Here is a 15,488-nt window from a genome sequence, read left to right as displayed (position 1 = left end):
GTGTGTGTGTGTGTTTGTGTGTTCCACAGGTGGGGCTTCTTGCAGGTTACACAGCCAAGTCCAGGGTAGGTAGGTTGCACAGTTTTTCTGTCCTCAGCTTCTGGATGCCAAAGAGTCTTAAGAGTTTGCTGCCTGCTGTTGATAGTTGAAGGTTCTGTTGCTCCATTTCGAGGGCATCTGTGAGGACCTTCATGTTTGCCATCTTTGTAAGAGAAGAGACAGAGCCTGGAGTGGTGGTGCACTCCTCTAGTCCCAACACTTGGAAAGTAGAGGTGGGCAGATCTCTGTAAATTCAAGGCCAGCCAAGTCTACACAAGTTTTTAGCCAGCCAGTATATACATAGAGAATCCTTGTCTCAAAAAAGTATACAAACACATATTATGAATGTAATTTGAATTTTTAATATTAGTCCCTTCTTTTATCACTGTTAACCATGGACATATTTTCCCATAATTTCCTATTTAAACTTTTTCTTGCCTTCTCTGAGTTTGTCTGACTTATCCATGCCAACTTCTGGCAGTTGTAAGCATTATAAAAATTTCCAGCCAGGTGATGGTGGCACATGCATTTACTCCCAGTACTCGGCAGGCAGAGGCAGGCAGATCTCTGTGAGTTCAAGACCAGCCTGGTCTACAGAGAGAGATCCAGTACAGTTAGGGCTACACAATAAAACCTTTTCTTGAAAAAATAAATTCCCACAATCAAGAGGAATCTCCCGAGATTTTTATTAGCTTGTTCAATTTTCATATTTATATTATTTATATACAATATTATATAGAATTTTTTCAATGTTTTATTTCCTGGGATTGGATACCAAATCCAGGAACATATATAGTGGTCAAGCTCTATGTTACAGAAACACATCTCCAGCCTTGAACAATGTGGTTTTTTAAAATCCCTCTACCTTCCTTATCCCAGATTCTCAAATCTTCTTTTAGCTATACTTCTCCGACACCTTTAACTTGTAATTATTCCTTTGGTTATATTTGTCTGTGGCCCACCTTTCAAGGTCAGCTGATGCAAAAGCCTTGTTTATTCTAACTATCGAATGTTCCCCACAGGGTGTCCTAAGCCAACTGAAGAAATGTTTTGAACAAACATTTTAGAAATATCCTGCTGTCTCCAGGTTTCCCCTGCTGTTCTGTCGAGAACACTTTTGTCAATCAACTAAGTTTGTCTTTGGTTTTGTTCTGTTAACACAGGGATACATTATATCTCTAGGTATTGTATTTGGTGTTTTTTAATGCATTTTTGTTATTTTGCTTTCTTTCACCTCTGCTATGGTATTAGCTTTCTCTTTAATCTATGTTCATTTCATGATAATGATATTGATTTTCATTGTTTTATTAAAATGCTTTTATTGCTGGCAAAAATTTTAGATTTGCATATTGTGTGTATCAGATTGCTTTCCTGAACCCACATTAAGGTGCAAAACCCACAGAAAGGAGGGAAACACTCCTGGTGGCCAGGCTTGTGCAGCAAGACCTTTGCCAGTTGAAACAACTGGCTGACTTCTGCCACCACGAAACCGAGAACTTTAATGTCTAGTATCAAAACATTTCAAATGCTTTTATTTGTTGGTTATTTGAATGCCTTGTTCTGAGAACTGCTTGCCATCCAACCTTCCTCTGCATAAGTAATAAACATCAAAAAGAGCAGTGTGCAGGCTGGAGAGATGACTCAGCAGTTGAGGGCACTGGCTGCTCTCCCAAGGGACCCGGGTTCAGTTCCTGGCACCCACATGGTGGCTCATGGCTGTCTATAGCTCCAGTTCCTGGGGATATGGCACCTTCATACAGACATACATGCACGCAAGGCACTAATGAACACAGAACAAAAATAAATTAATCAGAAAAGAACAGTGCTTTCATTTTTACCACTCGATTGTTGTAGGTATTTTACTGCACTGTTAGGAAGTAATGACACCATAGCAAATTTAAAGTTATTAGCACTGCTGGTTGAGACAGTTTTCAAAATGTTCATCCACTGATATTTTTGTTGTTGTTGTTACTGAAAAAAATACATCAAAATTATCTGCTGATCAGTCCTGCCATAAATGGCCAATCAGGTAACTTTAGACCATTGGTTCTCAACATGTGCACATAAGGATTTCATGACATTTTGTATGGATTCTGTATTTCTTCCTGAAGTTAATGGACCTGCAATCTGCAGGGGATCTTCTTCTAATTTTATTGTGTTTATAATTACGATTGGATGGGGTGCCCGCCACAGGATGTAGACATCAGAGGACAACTTTGTGCAATTGGTTTCTCCTTTGCCTATATATGGGTTTGGGGCGGGGATTAAGCTCGGGTTGTAGGACTTGTGTGACAAAAGCCTTCACCCTTTGAGCCATCTCACTGACACCTCTTCTTTCATGAATTAATTCTTAAAAATCATGTCTCAAGCCAGGTGTTGTGATGTTCACAGTCAGGAGGGAAAGGCAGACAGATCTTTGAGTTGGAGGCCAGTTTGGTCAACATAGTAAGCTCCAGGACAGTCAGGGCTACACAGTGACACTCTTCCTCGAAAAACAAAACCAAACAAAGAAATAGAACAAAGCAATAACCAAAAAAACAAACAAAAAGACAAAAAATAAACAAAAAAAAACGTGTCTGTACTTCTCATATGCCACTCAGTTATGGGAAATTCCAGGTTTCAAACAAAAGGAATTTTCAAAGTTCTTCCCCTGAGGATGTGGTTCATGGGAACAAAGCAAAGACAAAATGGGTAAGAATCGCCAAGAACTGTCTCAAGGGGTAAAGGCTTGCCCTGTGAGCCTGAATGCATGGTTCAATCTTCAGAACCCATGGTGGGGGTGGGAGTCAGGAATGTGGTACATATTGTAACACCAGACCTTGGAAGGAAGAGACCAGGGACCCAGGGGCAGTCTGGCCAGTTAGTGTAGCCTACTTGATGAGTTCCATGTCAGAGAAAGATTCACTCAAAATAGAAAGAAAGAAAGAAAGAAAGAAAGAAAGAAAGAAAGAAAGAAAGAAAGAAAGAAAGAAAGAAAGAAAGAAAGGTGGGTGTCACCTGAGGAACAACACCCAAGGTTGTCCTCTGACTTCCAACATGTGCACATTCATGAAGACACACACACACACACACCGTGTGGGGACTAGAGAAGAGAGAGAGAATAAAGTTTGAGGGTTTCACGGTTTGTCTCACTCGGGGACGCCCTATGGTATGCCACTGTGATTTTAGCTGTCCAGCCTAGAATTAGGATTCCAAGTAAAAAGATGTGTCTGTGAGTGCCACTAATAAACTTACTTTTTAAGTCCTTCAGACAGTTTCCATATACGAACTTTCGGGGTTGGGCATAATATTGTCCTTATGCATGGTTTTAATTAGATGTAGTTCACCTTTCTTCCCCGCCCCCCCCCCCCCCCCCGTTTCTTTTCCTTAGAGTTCTCACTTCTCAGCATTTGCTTTCATATTTAATTGTGACCTCGCTCTTCCGGAGCATCTTACACGTTACCCTTTAGGTTTTAAATTTTACTGGGCAAATGACGATTATGCCTTTTATGGAGAAGAATGGTATGTGAGGAGTGTACATTGTGGGACAATTCAAGATAACACATCATTGGCTCAGAGATCACTGTTTGCAGTGAGAACATCAGATCTATTCCCTTGGCAACTTGGAAACCTACAGCACGTATTATTAACAGTGATCCCCATGAGGAACAAAGATCTTAAAACTGACTAGACTTTCTTTGCCTGGTTTCTGTGGAAGACATACCTGGGGAAATGGAGTCCAAAGGTAGCATGGACAGCACTAACCATGGGGACCTAAGGTGAATACCCCAGAACCCATGGGAAGTTGGAACAATGCAAGCAACTGTTAAAGCCAGCTCTACCACTGTGAGACCAGTAAAGAGCAAATACCCTAGAGACTGATGGGCAAGCTGCCCCAGAATACACGGTACAGCAATAAACTGTGAGGAGACTACCTCAAGCACGGTGGAAGAGGAAAACCAGCCCTGGAGACTGCCTTCGTACCCGTTCCTAGCCACACACACCTTACTGCATTACTCCTCATAGAGGGCATATCCAGGGCAGGAATTGGGCATCATGGCTCAGGGCTGTAATAACAGATACTCAGAAGGCAGGAGAATTACAAATTCAAGGCCAGCTAGGACAAGGTAGGGAGCTGAAAGGTAAGGAGACAGAGACTCAGACAGATTCATTGAAAAGGAGAAAAAGGACATACAGGGCAAAACCACAGATAATTAGGCCAGAGAGGGAGACAAGATGCAGGTCGATTGATCTAATGCTGGCCTAACATGCCTGAAGCCCCCAGCCCCAGCCCAGTACCATGTAAACTGGGGGAGGAGATGCAGGTCTGTAATCCCAGCACTAGGGAGGTGGATGCAGAAGGAACAGAAATCATCTACCTCATTCCAAGTTTGAGACCAGCCTGGGATAGATGGATCCTGTCTCAAAGAGAGAGGGGTGGAGAGAAGAATAAATGGAGGAGAAAGGAAGGATGGGGGAAAGGAGGCAAAAGAAAGAAAGCATTGCTAGGCGGTGGTGGCGTATGTCTTTAATCCCAGCACTCAGGAGGCAGAGGCAGGCAGATCTCTGTGAGTTCGAGGCCAGCCTGGTCTACAAGAGCTAGTTCCAGGACAGGCTTCAAAGCTCCAAAAGCTACAGAGAAAGCCTGTCTCTAAAAACCAAAAAAAAAAATAAATAAAAGAGAAAGAAAGAAAGAAAGAAACAAACAAACAAACAAACAAACAAAGAAACAAAGAAAAGAAAAAAAAGAGAAAGGAATCACAGAGAAAAAGGACTAGGATATTCCCAAACACCAATTTACAACTGGGAAAACAAAGATTCTGGAATCACATAGCTTTGTTAAGAGGTTCTAGGAGACCCTAAGCAAGTACACCCTTCTCCCCAGTAGGCCAGAGAGCCAGAGACCTCAGCTTGCAGAGGTCCAGACCAGAGAGTCAGAGGCCTTTCCTCCACAGTGTGACTGTGGGTACAGCTAGGTAGGCCACGGATGGCCTCCGGAAGGGAACATGACTGGCTCGTGTCCAGAGTTGCTTCTTGACGGTTTGGGCACAGACCTCAGAGCAGAAGCCAGAGCCACTGACCAGTTCCACCCAGCTTAATGCCTCTGGCCAGACAACTGCTTCTTAAGATGAGACTCTGGGAACTTCTGCCATTCCTGGTCCTCTTCATCTTCTTGTGGGGCATCCAGGAACCTGAGCTGGCAGAGGGGTTCTTTTTCAGTAAGTACTGGGGTACAGTTCTTTTTTTATTATTATTATTAATTAATTTATTTATTAAAGATTTCTGCCTCTTCCCCGCCACCACCTCCCATTCCTTCCCCCTCCCCCAATCAAGTCTTCCTTCCTCCTCAGCCCAAAGAGCAAGCAGGTTTCTCTGCCCTGTGGGAGGTCCAAGGACCACCCACCTCCATCCAGGTCTATTAAGGTGAGCATCCAAACTACCTGGGCTCCCACAAAGCCATTACGTGCAATAGGATCAAGAACCCATTGCCATTGTTCTTCAGTTCTCAGTAGTCCTCATTGTCCATTATGTTCAGCGAGACCGGTTTTGTCCCATGCTTTTTCAGTCCCCGGCCAGCTGGCCTTGGTGAGTTCCCGATAGAACATCCCCATTGCCTCAGTGTGTGGGTGCACCCCTTGCAGTCCTGAGTTCCTTGCTCGTGCTCACTCTCCTTCTGTTCCTCCTTTGGATCTGGGGTACAGTTCTTAATATGGAGAGAAGTAGCTTGATGGGGTCAAAGAACAAAACACACTGCAGATGAGAGGGTTTCCCCACCCCAGTCCCAGACCCTGGTGGGAGTGAGATGTTTGGGGTCACTGTTTCCCCGTCATCCTGGAGAGGTGCCCTGGGTCACACAGGGCTCTCTGTCTGTGACAGCTGACTCCCTATCTTTATAAGGAATTCTTCATGCACTTCAGGACTGGTGTGCATTGAATGGACATTGGGAATTAACTAGACAAAAGATTCTCCACTTAGGATGAGCCTCTCCCTAGCAGCACCACAGCAGCTTCCTTGCCTGCCCACTGCAGCTCCCCAAAGCTTTCCTGTATTCACAGGACCTTACCTGTATGCTGAAGAACAGCCTCCAGGGTCCCTTCAGATGGTGAAGCAGGGAGATTTCATCCTTACCAGCTAAAACACACTGAGCACTTGAAGGTCGTGGGGGAAGTGAGTGATCAGGAGGCCGTGTGACAGGAGCAAGTTCCGGGTCCACTCCTTGAGAGCTGTGTGGCCTGCACAAGTCCACAGAGCCTCACATGCTCTGGACGCCTCTGCTCGCTCCATGGGACGCTTTACCAATATTAATCACTGGAAATCCTTTATCAGTGTTCATCACAGTTCTTTTAGCCCAGGCATCTTGACCAAGGCTTTTCAAACTTTGTTCCATTAGCTTTCAGGATGACAAGCTAAGCAAACACTGAGTTACAGGGGCCAACAAAGGCCAAAACCAAATGATCAGAACAGTCCCAAAGGAGCAGGTCCCTCTCTGGGGAATCTTGTAGGGGTGGAGAGATGGCTGGAGAAGGTTCTGGGGATTAGGTGCTGAGTCGCTGCAGGGGGCGATGGGGCCAGTGCTGTGAAAACCTGAGCCCCTGAGGGTTGCCTCTTCTAGTGACAGGTGAGGGGCCAACAAGCTTCCTCATCTCTGCAGTGACCATCTGGAACTAGGAAGGGAGAACAATATCTCCTTCAACTCCTCAGGGGACTACATCTTCTTCTTTTCCTATAGGAATGTGCCCAAAATACAAAGTGAAGTGTAGATATGAAAAATCAACCGACTGTTCACGGCACAGAGACTGCCCACCAAAGCAAAAGTGCTGCCGGTTTCTCTGTGAAAAAAAATGCATGAACCCCAAAATAGGTAACTGTCCGGTTCGCTGAATTGCTTGTACCCTCCTAATATGGTACTGCAGTGCCTTCTAGCTTCCACTCCTGCCTTCCTATGCTGGTACTGCTGTGCCTTCTAGCTTCCATTCCTGCCTTCCTATGCTGGTACTGCCATGCCTTCTGGGTCACCCCTCCTGCCTTCCAATGCTGGTACTGCCATGTCTGCTCCTGGACCACTGGGGGTTAGAGTTTGACCACGATTATCTTGGCATCTGATTGGTGCTGATTTTGACAGTGATGGACAGAGAGAGACTGTGCTTTTTCATTTTTCTTCCATTTCAGTATATGAAGGAAACAACATCCCTTTTCTTTTTAAAAAAAGATTATTTTTATGTGAGTGAACATTTTGGCTCAATGTATGTATGTATGCACACCAAATGCATACGGTGCCACTGGAGGAAAGAAGAGGGCATCATGGCCCCTGGAACTGGTGATATAAATAGTTGTGAGCTGCCATGTGGGTAATGGGAACTGAGCCCAGGTCTTCTGAAGGGGTAGTAAGTGATCTTAGTGAGACATTTATCTAGACCTGGCCTTTCCATTTTGAACCTCAGTTAACCGTTTTATATGAGGCATATTGTTCCTGAGTCATGTGACCCCTTAGCTACTCTCAGGTGCTGTTCTGAGATGCAAGTAGCTACCAAAGTCTCATCAAACAGCAAAAACACGTCTGGCTGTTCATAAGTTGAGACAGGTGTCGTGAGTTTCCGGGCTTGAGTGTCCAGGTCTTGGACTAACATAAAACCCAGGACGCCTCCCCTCATCGCGTTAGCCTCCTATACTCTTTTCTCTCTGCTCACATCCTTGAGCTCCAGACAAAACCCTCAAAACCACTTGTCCAAAAAAAAAAAAAAAAAAAAAAAAAAAAAAAAAAAAAAACCAAACCAAAAAAAACCTACTTGCCCATTTATCTATCAGCAAATATTTAAGGGTGCCCGTGACACCCAGGATGGGCTCCTCAATGAGGCCACCAAAGATTTTCCTGGGAAAGCCATATAGGACTTGGAATCTGAATGATGGGTAGTGTGCAGGCAAACACAGATGCCAGCAAGTGCTCACGGGAAAACGCTGTGCTATGAGACATGTGGTCAGGCGTGGAAACACTGGGAGGTGCAGAAGGTGGAGATCATTGAGGATGAGCACTGGGACATCCGGACGTGATCCTCCTCCCTGTGCTCCTAACCCCCGACTGTGGTCTACTCAGGTTCTGGTTGCTGAATCAGGGAATTAAGGCTGACCTCAACCTTGACATCCTCCTACCTTAGCTTTTGGGTGTCTGGGTTTCTAAGAGTGCACCACCATATCTGGTGATTCATCTACACATAACTCCCTCACTGGTGTGTGACATCAGGGAGTGACTTCATCTCTCCAAGTCTCATGCCCTCTACCTGCACAATGAGAACAGAATGAGGGCTGCCACAACAGAGGAAATGTCAACATGGGTCAAAGGCTAAGACCCACAGCCAGCACTTTAATAGCTAAACTTGTGTGATTGTAATGGAATTTTTCAGTGGTGAAATCAGTTGTTCATTAAGTGCTTACGTTTGGGATCTTTCTCTCTTTCCATCTTCCTTCTTTCCTTCCTTCTTTCCTTCCTTCCTTTCTTCCTTTCTTCTTCTTTTCCATCTTTCCTTCTTTCCTTCCATCCTTCCTTCCTTCCTTCCTTCCTTCCTTTATTTTTTTTATTTCTGAGAACATTCCTGAAACATCCAAAGACCTGCTCAGAACCGCTGTACAGGGCTAAGGTACAGTATTTGCTCATTAAGAACTCAGTTTTCCTGCAGTCAGAAAATATGGGTAAACCCACGATAAATCTTGATCACAGACATAAAACAGATGCATTAAAATCAAGGGGTAAAGCATGGACCCAGGAGATATCAGAAAGGCAATGGTGCTGGGAGTGTTTAGATATTGCAGACATGGTCTTCTGTATAGCTCAGGGCAGCCTCAAAATCGCTGCAATCCTCCTGCCTCGGCTTCCCAAGTGCTGGGATGTCAGGCAAATGCCACCACACCTGGCTACTGGAAGGGTTTTGAAGAATGAATAGGAGTGTGACTTGCTAGCCAGTGCAGCTCGGGCATTGAGCAGGTGTGAAGGAGACTGGGGAGTAGGCTGACTTTCGAGGACAGTTTGAAAGGAAGAGCGTTCAGAGCAGCAAAAGAGAGAAGCTGTGGAGAGGGAGGTATGGACTTTGGGGTTGGAAGATAACTGTCCTGAGCCAGTGCATCAGCTCCTCTGACGTCCAGTGGACTGGAAATATTTTAACTTAGATGGTGGCCATTCCTGGCAGAAAGGAAAGAGACAGCCATCCTTGCCGTTTATGAGGCCAAGTCATCAAGCAGTCATCATTCAGATGCTGAGGAGACACAATGGCCACGTCTGCTCCTGGGACGGTCCTGTCCCGACCAGCAAGGTGGTTCTTTGTGTTGTCATCCTGCAGCTGAGAAAAAGAAGACCAAAGAGGCTGAAGTGACTGGTCAGATTCCCAGGGAACCGGAAACACAGCTCTGAGCTAGACAAAGAGAGCAGTGGACAGAGGAAGGGGGAGGGGCTGTTACTGAGGAGACATGCATCCAAATATCTGTCTTCCATTTTTTTCCCCACAGATGTATGCAGTCTGCCAAAGATTAGTGGCCCCTGCTTGGCTTACTTTCCACGTTGGTGGTATAATAAAGAAACTGGGGTCTGTACTGAATTCATCTATGGTGGTTGCCATGGGAACCTTAACAATTTCCATAGTGAAAATGACTGTACAGACATCTGTAAAAAATAACGTAAGTGCTAAAGGTCCCCAATCTGCATTTCCACTAAAGTTAAACAGCAATCTGAGCATCAGTCCTTTCCAAGGCCTGGGCAGTCCTGGAGGTGCAAATGGAAGGACCTGGGAAAGAGAGGATAGGAGGGAGGCAGTGGGCAAAGGGAAGCCTGCAAGTCTGAGGGGAGCAGTGGGAAAAGAAAGGACACAGGAGCAGGGAGCACCCGACCCAACTCAGAGCAGGAGCATGTGAGCTGCCATGGTCACCACACTGAGTTAACAGGTATAAAGTGGTATAAATTAGAAGGCGCGAGCTGAGCCCCACATGCCCATCACTTCTGTTTTCCCTGCTTGCCCGGGGATGTGAAAATCATCCCATCCCTTTCCATTTGCTGAAGGATCTGGTTCCTACGGTGGCTGAAGCCCAGCATCTCCATCCTTACTCTTGTGTCTTACAGATCTGTCTTCCTGGTTATGATAGGGTTGAGCTGCAGGAAATTCCAGGTCTTGGCAAATTGAGACTTCCTTCTGTGAGTCCAAGGATACTCTAGATGGGCTGATAGCAGTCAAGTCTTAGCCACTAAGATTCTGGCTGCTCCCACAACAGAACTGCAGAATTTGCTTATTCTCTTTCCCTCAACCCAGCGTCTCTTCAAACATAATGCCCTTAAGGCTTTTGACCCCTTCTCAGTGTAACACCCTGTGACCTCAACTTCCGGGGTTCTCATTTATTCCTATGAAGACTCTAGTTCCTCCTAATAAAAAGATCATGTGATTTTTGATGTCTCAGAATCTGAAAAACTCTTCTGTTGTCTGCAGGTGTTCACGTCTGTTCTCAGCCTTCTGTATGCAGATGTTCACGTCTGTTCACAGCCCTCTGTATACAGATGTTCACGTCTGTTCATACCCCTCGGTATGCAGATGTTCACATCTGTTAACAGCTCTCTGTGTTCAGATGTCCCTGTCTGTTCAGAGGAATCAATATGTTAATCCCATCTGCTCTTGGTCCTCTGTATAAATTCTCAGATAACAAGTGTGTTTTAAGGGGGCTGCTTGTTTGTCCTGGCAGCTCAGAACTGAAATAATAACACAGAAACCATATTATTTAAATCACTGCTTGGCCCATTAGTTCTAGCTTCTTATTGGCTAACTCTTACATATTAATTTAACCCATTTTTATTAATCTGTGTGTCACCACATGGCTGTGGCATAAGTCTCTGACAGGACTCCATGGCTTCTCTCTGACTCTGCTCTTCTTTCTGCCAGCATTCAGTTCTGTCTTCCCTGCTTACCTAAGTTCTGCCCTGCTATAGGTCCAAAGCAGTTTCTTTATTCATTAATGATAATCACAGCATACAGAGGAAATCCCACATCACGACAGATTATGAATCTTCTACTAACAGCAAAAAGAGAAGAGTGTGAAAATCATGACAGTTGTGGATCAGGGGAAATGTATCTATCCTGTAGTGCTAAAGAACCGAGAAAGAGAAGAGACAGCACCCCTAAAACTGGAGGCTCATTTGTAAAATGCTTAGAAATATAGGAGAAAATAAGTAAGAACAGAGTTTACCATCAACTTTTTAAAGATTTAGTTTGTGTGTGTGTGTGTGTGTGTGTGTGTGTGTGTGTGGCTGGGGTCCCAGGGACGATGCACCATCCGAAGTGGGTGCTGGTTATGACACTGGAGTCCTCCACAAGAGAAGCGCATGCTCTCAACCCTGAGCCATCTCTGCGGTCCCTTCACTCTGCTCTTACCTGTGAAGAACTCCCAACCAAGCTTCCGTTAGAACTGACTTACGGAGTGTTTACGAGATGGTTCCTTGGGGGTGAAAGTCCTTGCCAGGGATAAAGCTGTTTGCTGTGCAAGCCTGGCAGACAGTGTGAGTTCAATCCCTGTAACACCCACAATGCGGGATGAGAAATCAGCGCCACAGCGTCATCTTCTGATGTCCACTTTCATTTACACTCTGTTCCACACACTCTCTCTCACACACACAGTTACATACACATCATACACATAAACAATAATAAAAATAGTAGTAGTTCAAATCAAAACAACTTTGAGATATCATCTTACACCTGTCAGAATGGCTAAAATCAAAAACACCAAGGATAGCCTTTGCTGGAGAGGTTGTGGAGAAAGGGGTACCCTCATCCATTGCTGGTGGGACTGCAAACTTGTGCAACCACTTTGGAAATCAGTGTGGCGGTTTCTCAGAAAAATTGGGATCAACCTACCCCTGGACCCAGCAATACCACTCTTGGGAATATACCCAAGAGATGCCCTATCATATGACAAAAGCATTTGTCCAACTATGTTCATAGCAGCATTATTTGTCATAGCCAGAACCTGGAAGCAACCTAGATGCCCTTCAATGGAAGAATGGATGAAGAAATTGTGGAATATATACACATTAGAGTACTACTCTGCGGTAAAAAACAATGACTTCTCGAATTTTGCATGCAAATGGATGGAAATAGAAAATACGATCCTTAGTGAGGTAACCCAGACCCAAAAAGAAGAACATGGGATGTACTCACTCATAATTGGTTTCTAGCCATGGATAGGGGCCACTGAGTCTATAATTTGTGATCCTAAAGAAGTTAAACAAGAGGGTAAACCCAAGGAAAAACATATAGATATCCTCCCAGCTATGGGAAATAGACATGACTGATGGGCAAAAAATTGGAATCTTGGGGGTGGGGTGGGATGGGGATGAGGGGTGATGGGGAGAGAAAAGTGTGAAGGAGAGGATGAGGGGAAATGGGGGAATCGGGGTGATTGGGGATAAAGGAAGGTTGGATAGGGGAGCAGGGAAACTCATACCTTAGGTAAGGGAGCCACCTAAGGGGTGGCAAGAGACTTGAACTTGGAATGGCTACCAGATGCCCAGGGCAATGTCCCCAGTTAGTTCATTGGGGCACCTGAGGATAGGGAACCCGAAATGAACCTATCCTATAATCATACTGATGAATATCTTGCATATCGCCATAGAACCTTCATCTAGCGATGGATGGAGATAGAGCCAGAGACCCACACTGGAGCACCGGACTGAGCTCCCAAGGTTATAATGAGGAGCAGAAGGAGAGAGAACATGAACAAGGAAGTCAGGACCATGAGGGGTGCACCCAACCACTGGGACATTGGGGCCGATCTATTGGGAGCTCACCAAGGTCAGCTGGACTGCTACTGAAAAAACATGGGATAAAACCGGACTCTCGGAATGTGGCGGACAATGAGAGCTGACGAGAGGCCAAGAAGAATGGCACAGGAACTTTCAACTGGCGATAGATCGAGAGAGAGACAGAGACCCAAATTGGAGCAATGGTCTGAGCTCTTAAGGTCCAAATGAGGAGCAGAAGGAGGGAGAACATGACCAAGGAAATCAGGACCACGAGGCGTGCACCCACCCACTGTGACAGTGGAACTGATCTATTGGGAGCTCTTCAAGGCCAGCTGGACTGGGACTGAATAAGCATGGGTTGAAACTGGACTCTCTGAACATGGCGGACAATGAAGGCTGATGAGAAGCCAAGGACAATGGCACTAGGTTTCGATCCTAATACATGAACTGGCTTTGTGGGAGCTTAGCCTGTTTTGTTGCTCACCTTCCTGGGCCTGGATGGAAGTGGGAGGACCTTGGTCTTCCTGTAGGGCAGGGAATTTGGACTGCTCTTCAGTATCGAGAGGGAGGGGGAATGGACTGGGGGGAGGAGAAGAGGAGTGGGGATGGGGGAGGGGAGTGGGGGGAGGGGGCAATGTGTGGGAGGAGGGGTGGGAAATGGGAAACGGGGAGCAGTTGGAAATTTTAATTAAAAAAGAATAAAAAAAAATGATAAAAAAATAAAAAAAAAATATTAAAAGTATTTGGAAGATGGTAAATAAAAAAAATCAACATGAATCTAGTATATAAAAATAGTTCTTTATTGCCCACAAGAGTTCAAGGCAGAAGGAATGCTATCTCTATTGCATTCAGCTATATGTCTTCATTTCTACTCTCCAGCAAAAATTGGTCTCTAATAAGACCAATGCTTCCCAAGCTGAGGAGGAGGCTCACATTGTGATATCGTGCCTCAAAATGCACCATACAACATAAAAGGTGAGCCTTGGCAAGACTTCTAAGTACTGTGCTGGTCTGAATGTAATGTCCTTAAGGGTTCATGTCTGAACACTCAGTTCCTTGTTGGTGGCACTGTTAGGGAAAGCTATGGAACCTTTAGGAAGTGCAGTCTTGCTGGAGGAAGTATGTCTCTCAGGGGTAAGCTTTGAGATTTTACAGCCTGGCTCCACTTCCTGTGTCCCCTCTGCTTCCTGTGTATGGATGAAATGTGACCAGCTAGCTTCCTGCTCCGACCACCATGCTTTCCCTGACTGCTGTCAGCCTTCCTTGCCATGATGAACTCCATCTCTCTGGAACCATAAGCATCAAGAGACCCTTTCTCCGATAAGTTGCTTTTGATCATGATGTTTTACCACAGCAACAAAAAGTAACGAATAAAAAATTGATCTCAAAAAAAAAAAAAAAAATAGTAGTAGTTAGTTTCATTTAAAAACACTTTTTTCTGGTTGCAGGCACAACTCGCTGGTAGAGTCTAGCATTTTTGAGGGACTGGCTTCTGTCCCCAGCAAAACACACACACACACACACACGGTATGTAACATGAGGAGATTTTTTTCCCTTTTAAATATTTGTTTTACATTGCTTTACTTGGTGAGGGTGTGTGCCGTGGCAGACGCGTGGCAACACTCAGGAGTCAGCTCTCGCTTTCCCTCGAGTGTCTCAGAAATCCAACCGGATGTTTTAGGGTCGGCAAGCAGCACTTTTTACCTGCTGAGCTATCTGGCAGACTCTGAGAGTCTTGTTTTCTATTTCAAGCATTTTTTCTCATATTCCTAGAAACTTTCAGGCACGTGTTTTTCTGGTTCAATATGTTGAAAAAGTTGCCTCCTTCCACATCTTTCCAGAGTCAGGGATGTGAGCTCCAGAGTCAAACCTCTAGCCTCATGCCTCAGTGTCAAAGGAGCTCGACAGTATGCGATGGGATGAGTCCTTGCAGCTATTATTATGACAGGAGCAACTTACTACACTAAGCATATATCACTAATCCCGAACTAAATATGTCCCTAACTTCACTTCCTTCTGTGTGGATGCTCAAGATGCTGGCATCTGTTCTAATGCCACCTGACCCAGGAGAAGTGTGATGTCAGGGTGGAGGAGGACAGGTTGACTGACAGCATTTAGAGCATCTTAGCACCGTCATTTAACCATGTAAGCACAACAGCCAGGGTCGTTTCCATAATCATTCGGTCTGCTCAAGGGAGGACCCTGAAGCTCTCATGAACCAGCCTGCGTCCATTAGGTTTATGATTAAACTTCTGTTTCTCAGGGATTAGGCTATGCCCCACCTGTAGCCTTAATTATGAATGGTTCTGTACTGCCTGTTCCAGGAAGCAATAACCATATCTTTGCTTCATACAGTTGTTTATAACCATCTGGCAATCCCACCTTTCTTTCAAAAGGTTGCTATGACCACCTTGCGATCATGTCTTGGTTCAGGAGGCCATTATGACTAACTTGTTATGCTTGAGTTCTTCCCCTATAACCACACCTATTTTTCCCACCAAACCCCCATTTGGAAACCCCTTATCCATGAGCTATAAACATCTTATCTCCCCCATGTTCAATGTTGATCTCTTGAACCCCATCTTAGGGGAAGGAAGCCCTATACATAAATTTAAAAAGCTTACTTTAAATAACTGCTTGCTTTAATTCATTTAGCCATGATGATTTGGGACAGTAGAATTTCTCTTCAAATCTTTGGAAT

The 15,488-nt window shown here is 45.0% G+C and overlaps 1 protein-coding gene across 1 annotated transcript; it reads left to right on the top strand.

Moving 5' to 3' along the window:
- The first annotated feature begins 5,116 nt into the window (after positions 1-5,116).
- LOC130881929 (WAP four-disulfide core domain protein 6A-like) lies at positions 5,117-9,680 on the top strand. Its single transcript, XM_057781780.1, has 3 exons — positions 5,117-5,237; positions 6,749-6,880; positions 9,514-9,680. Exons 1-3 carry the CDS (start codon positions 5,117-5,119, stop codon positions 9,678-9,680), a joined length of 420 nt encoding a protein of 139 aa, XP_057637763.1.
- The last annotated feature ends 5,808 nt before the right edge of the window (positions 9,681-15,488 follow it).

Source organism: Chionomys nivalis, chromosome 9, assembly GCF_950005125.1.
Source record: "Chionomys nivalis chromosome 9, mChiNiv1.1, whole genome shotgun sequence".
NCBI classification, from domain to species: domain Eukaryota; kingdom Metazoa; phylum Chordata; class Mammalia; order Rodentia; family Cricetidae; genus Chionomys; species Chionomys nivalis.
The sequence above is the reverse complement of the archived record's forward strand: the minus strand, read 5'-3'. Positions and strand labels throughout refer to the sequence as shown.

Excerpts from the sequence above, each read along its gene's own strand:
- LOC130881929 (XM_057781780.1), top strand. The coding sequence starts at position 5,117 with ATGCCTCTGGCCAGACAACTGCTTCTTAAGATGAGACTCTGGGAACTT. Across the intron at positions 5,238-6,748 it reads GGCAGAGGGGTTCTTTTTCA|GAATGTGCCCAAAATACAAA; the intron begins GTAAGTACTGGG and ends CTTTTCCTATAG. Across the intron at positions 6,881-9,513 it reads ATGCATGAACCCCAAAATAG|ATGTATGCAGTCTGCCAAAG; the intron begins GTAACTGTCCGG and ends TTTTCCCCACAG.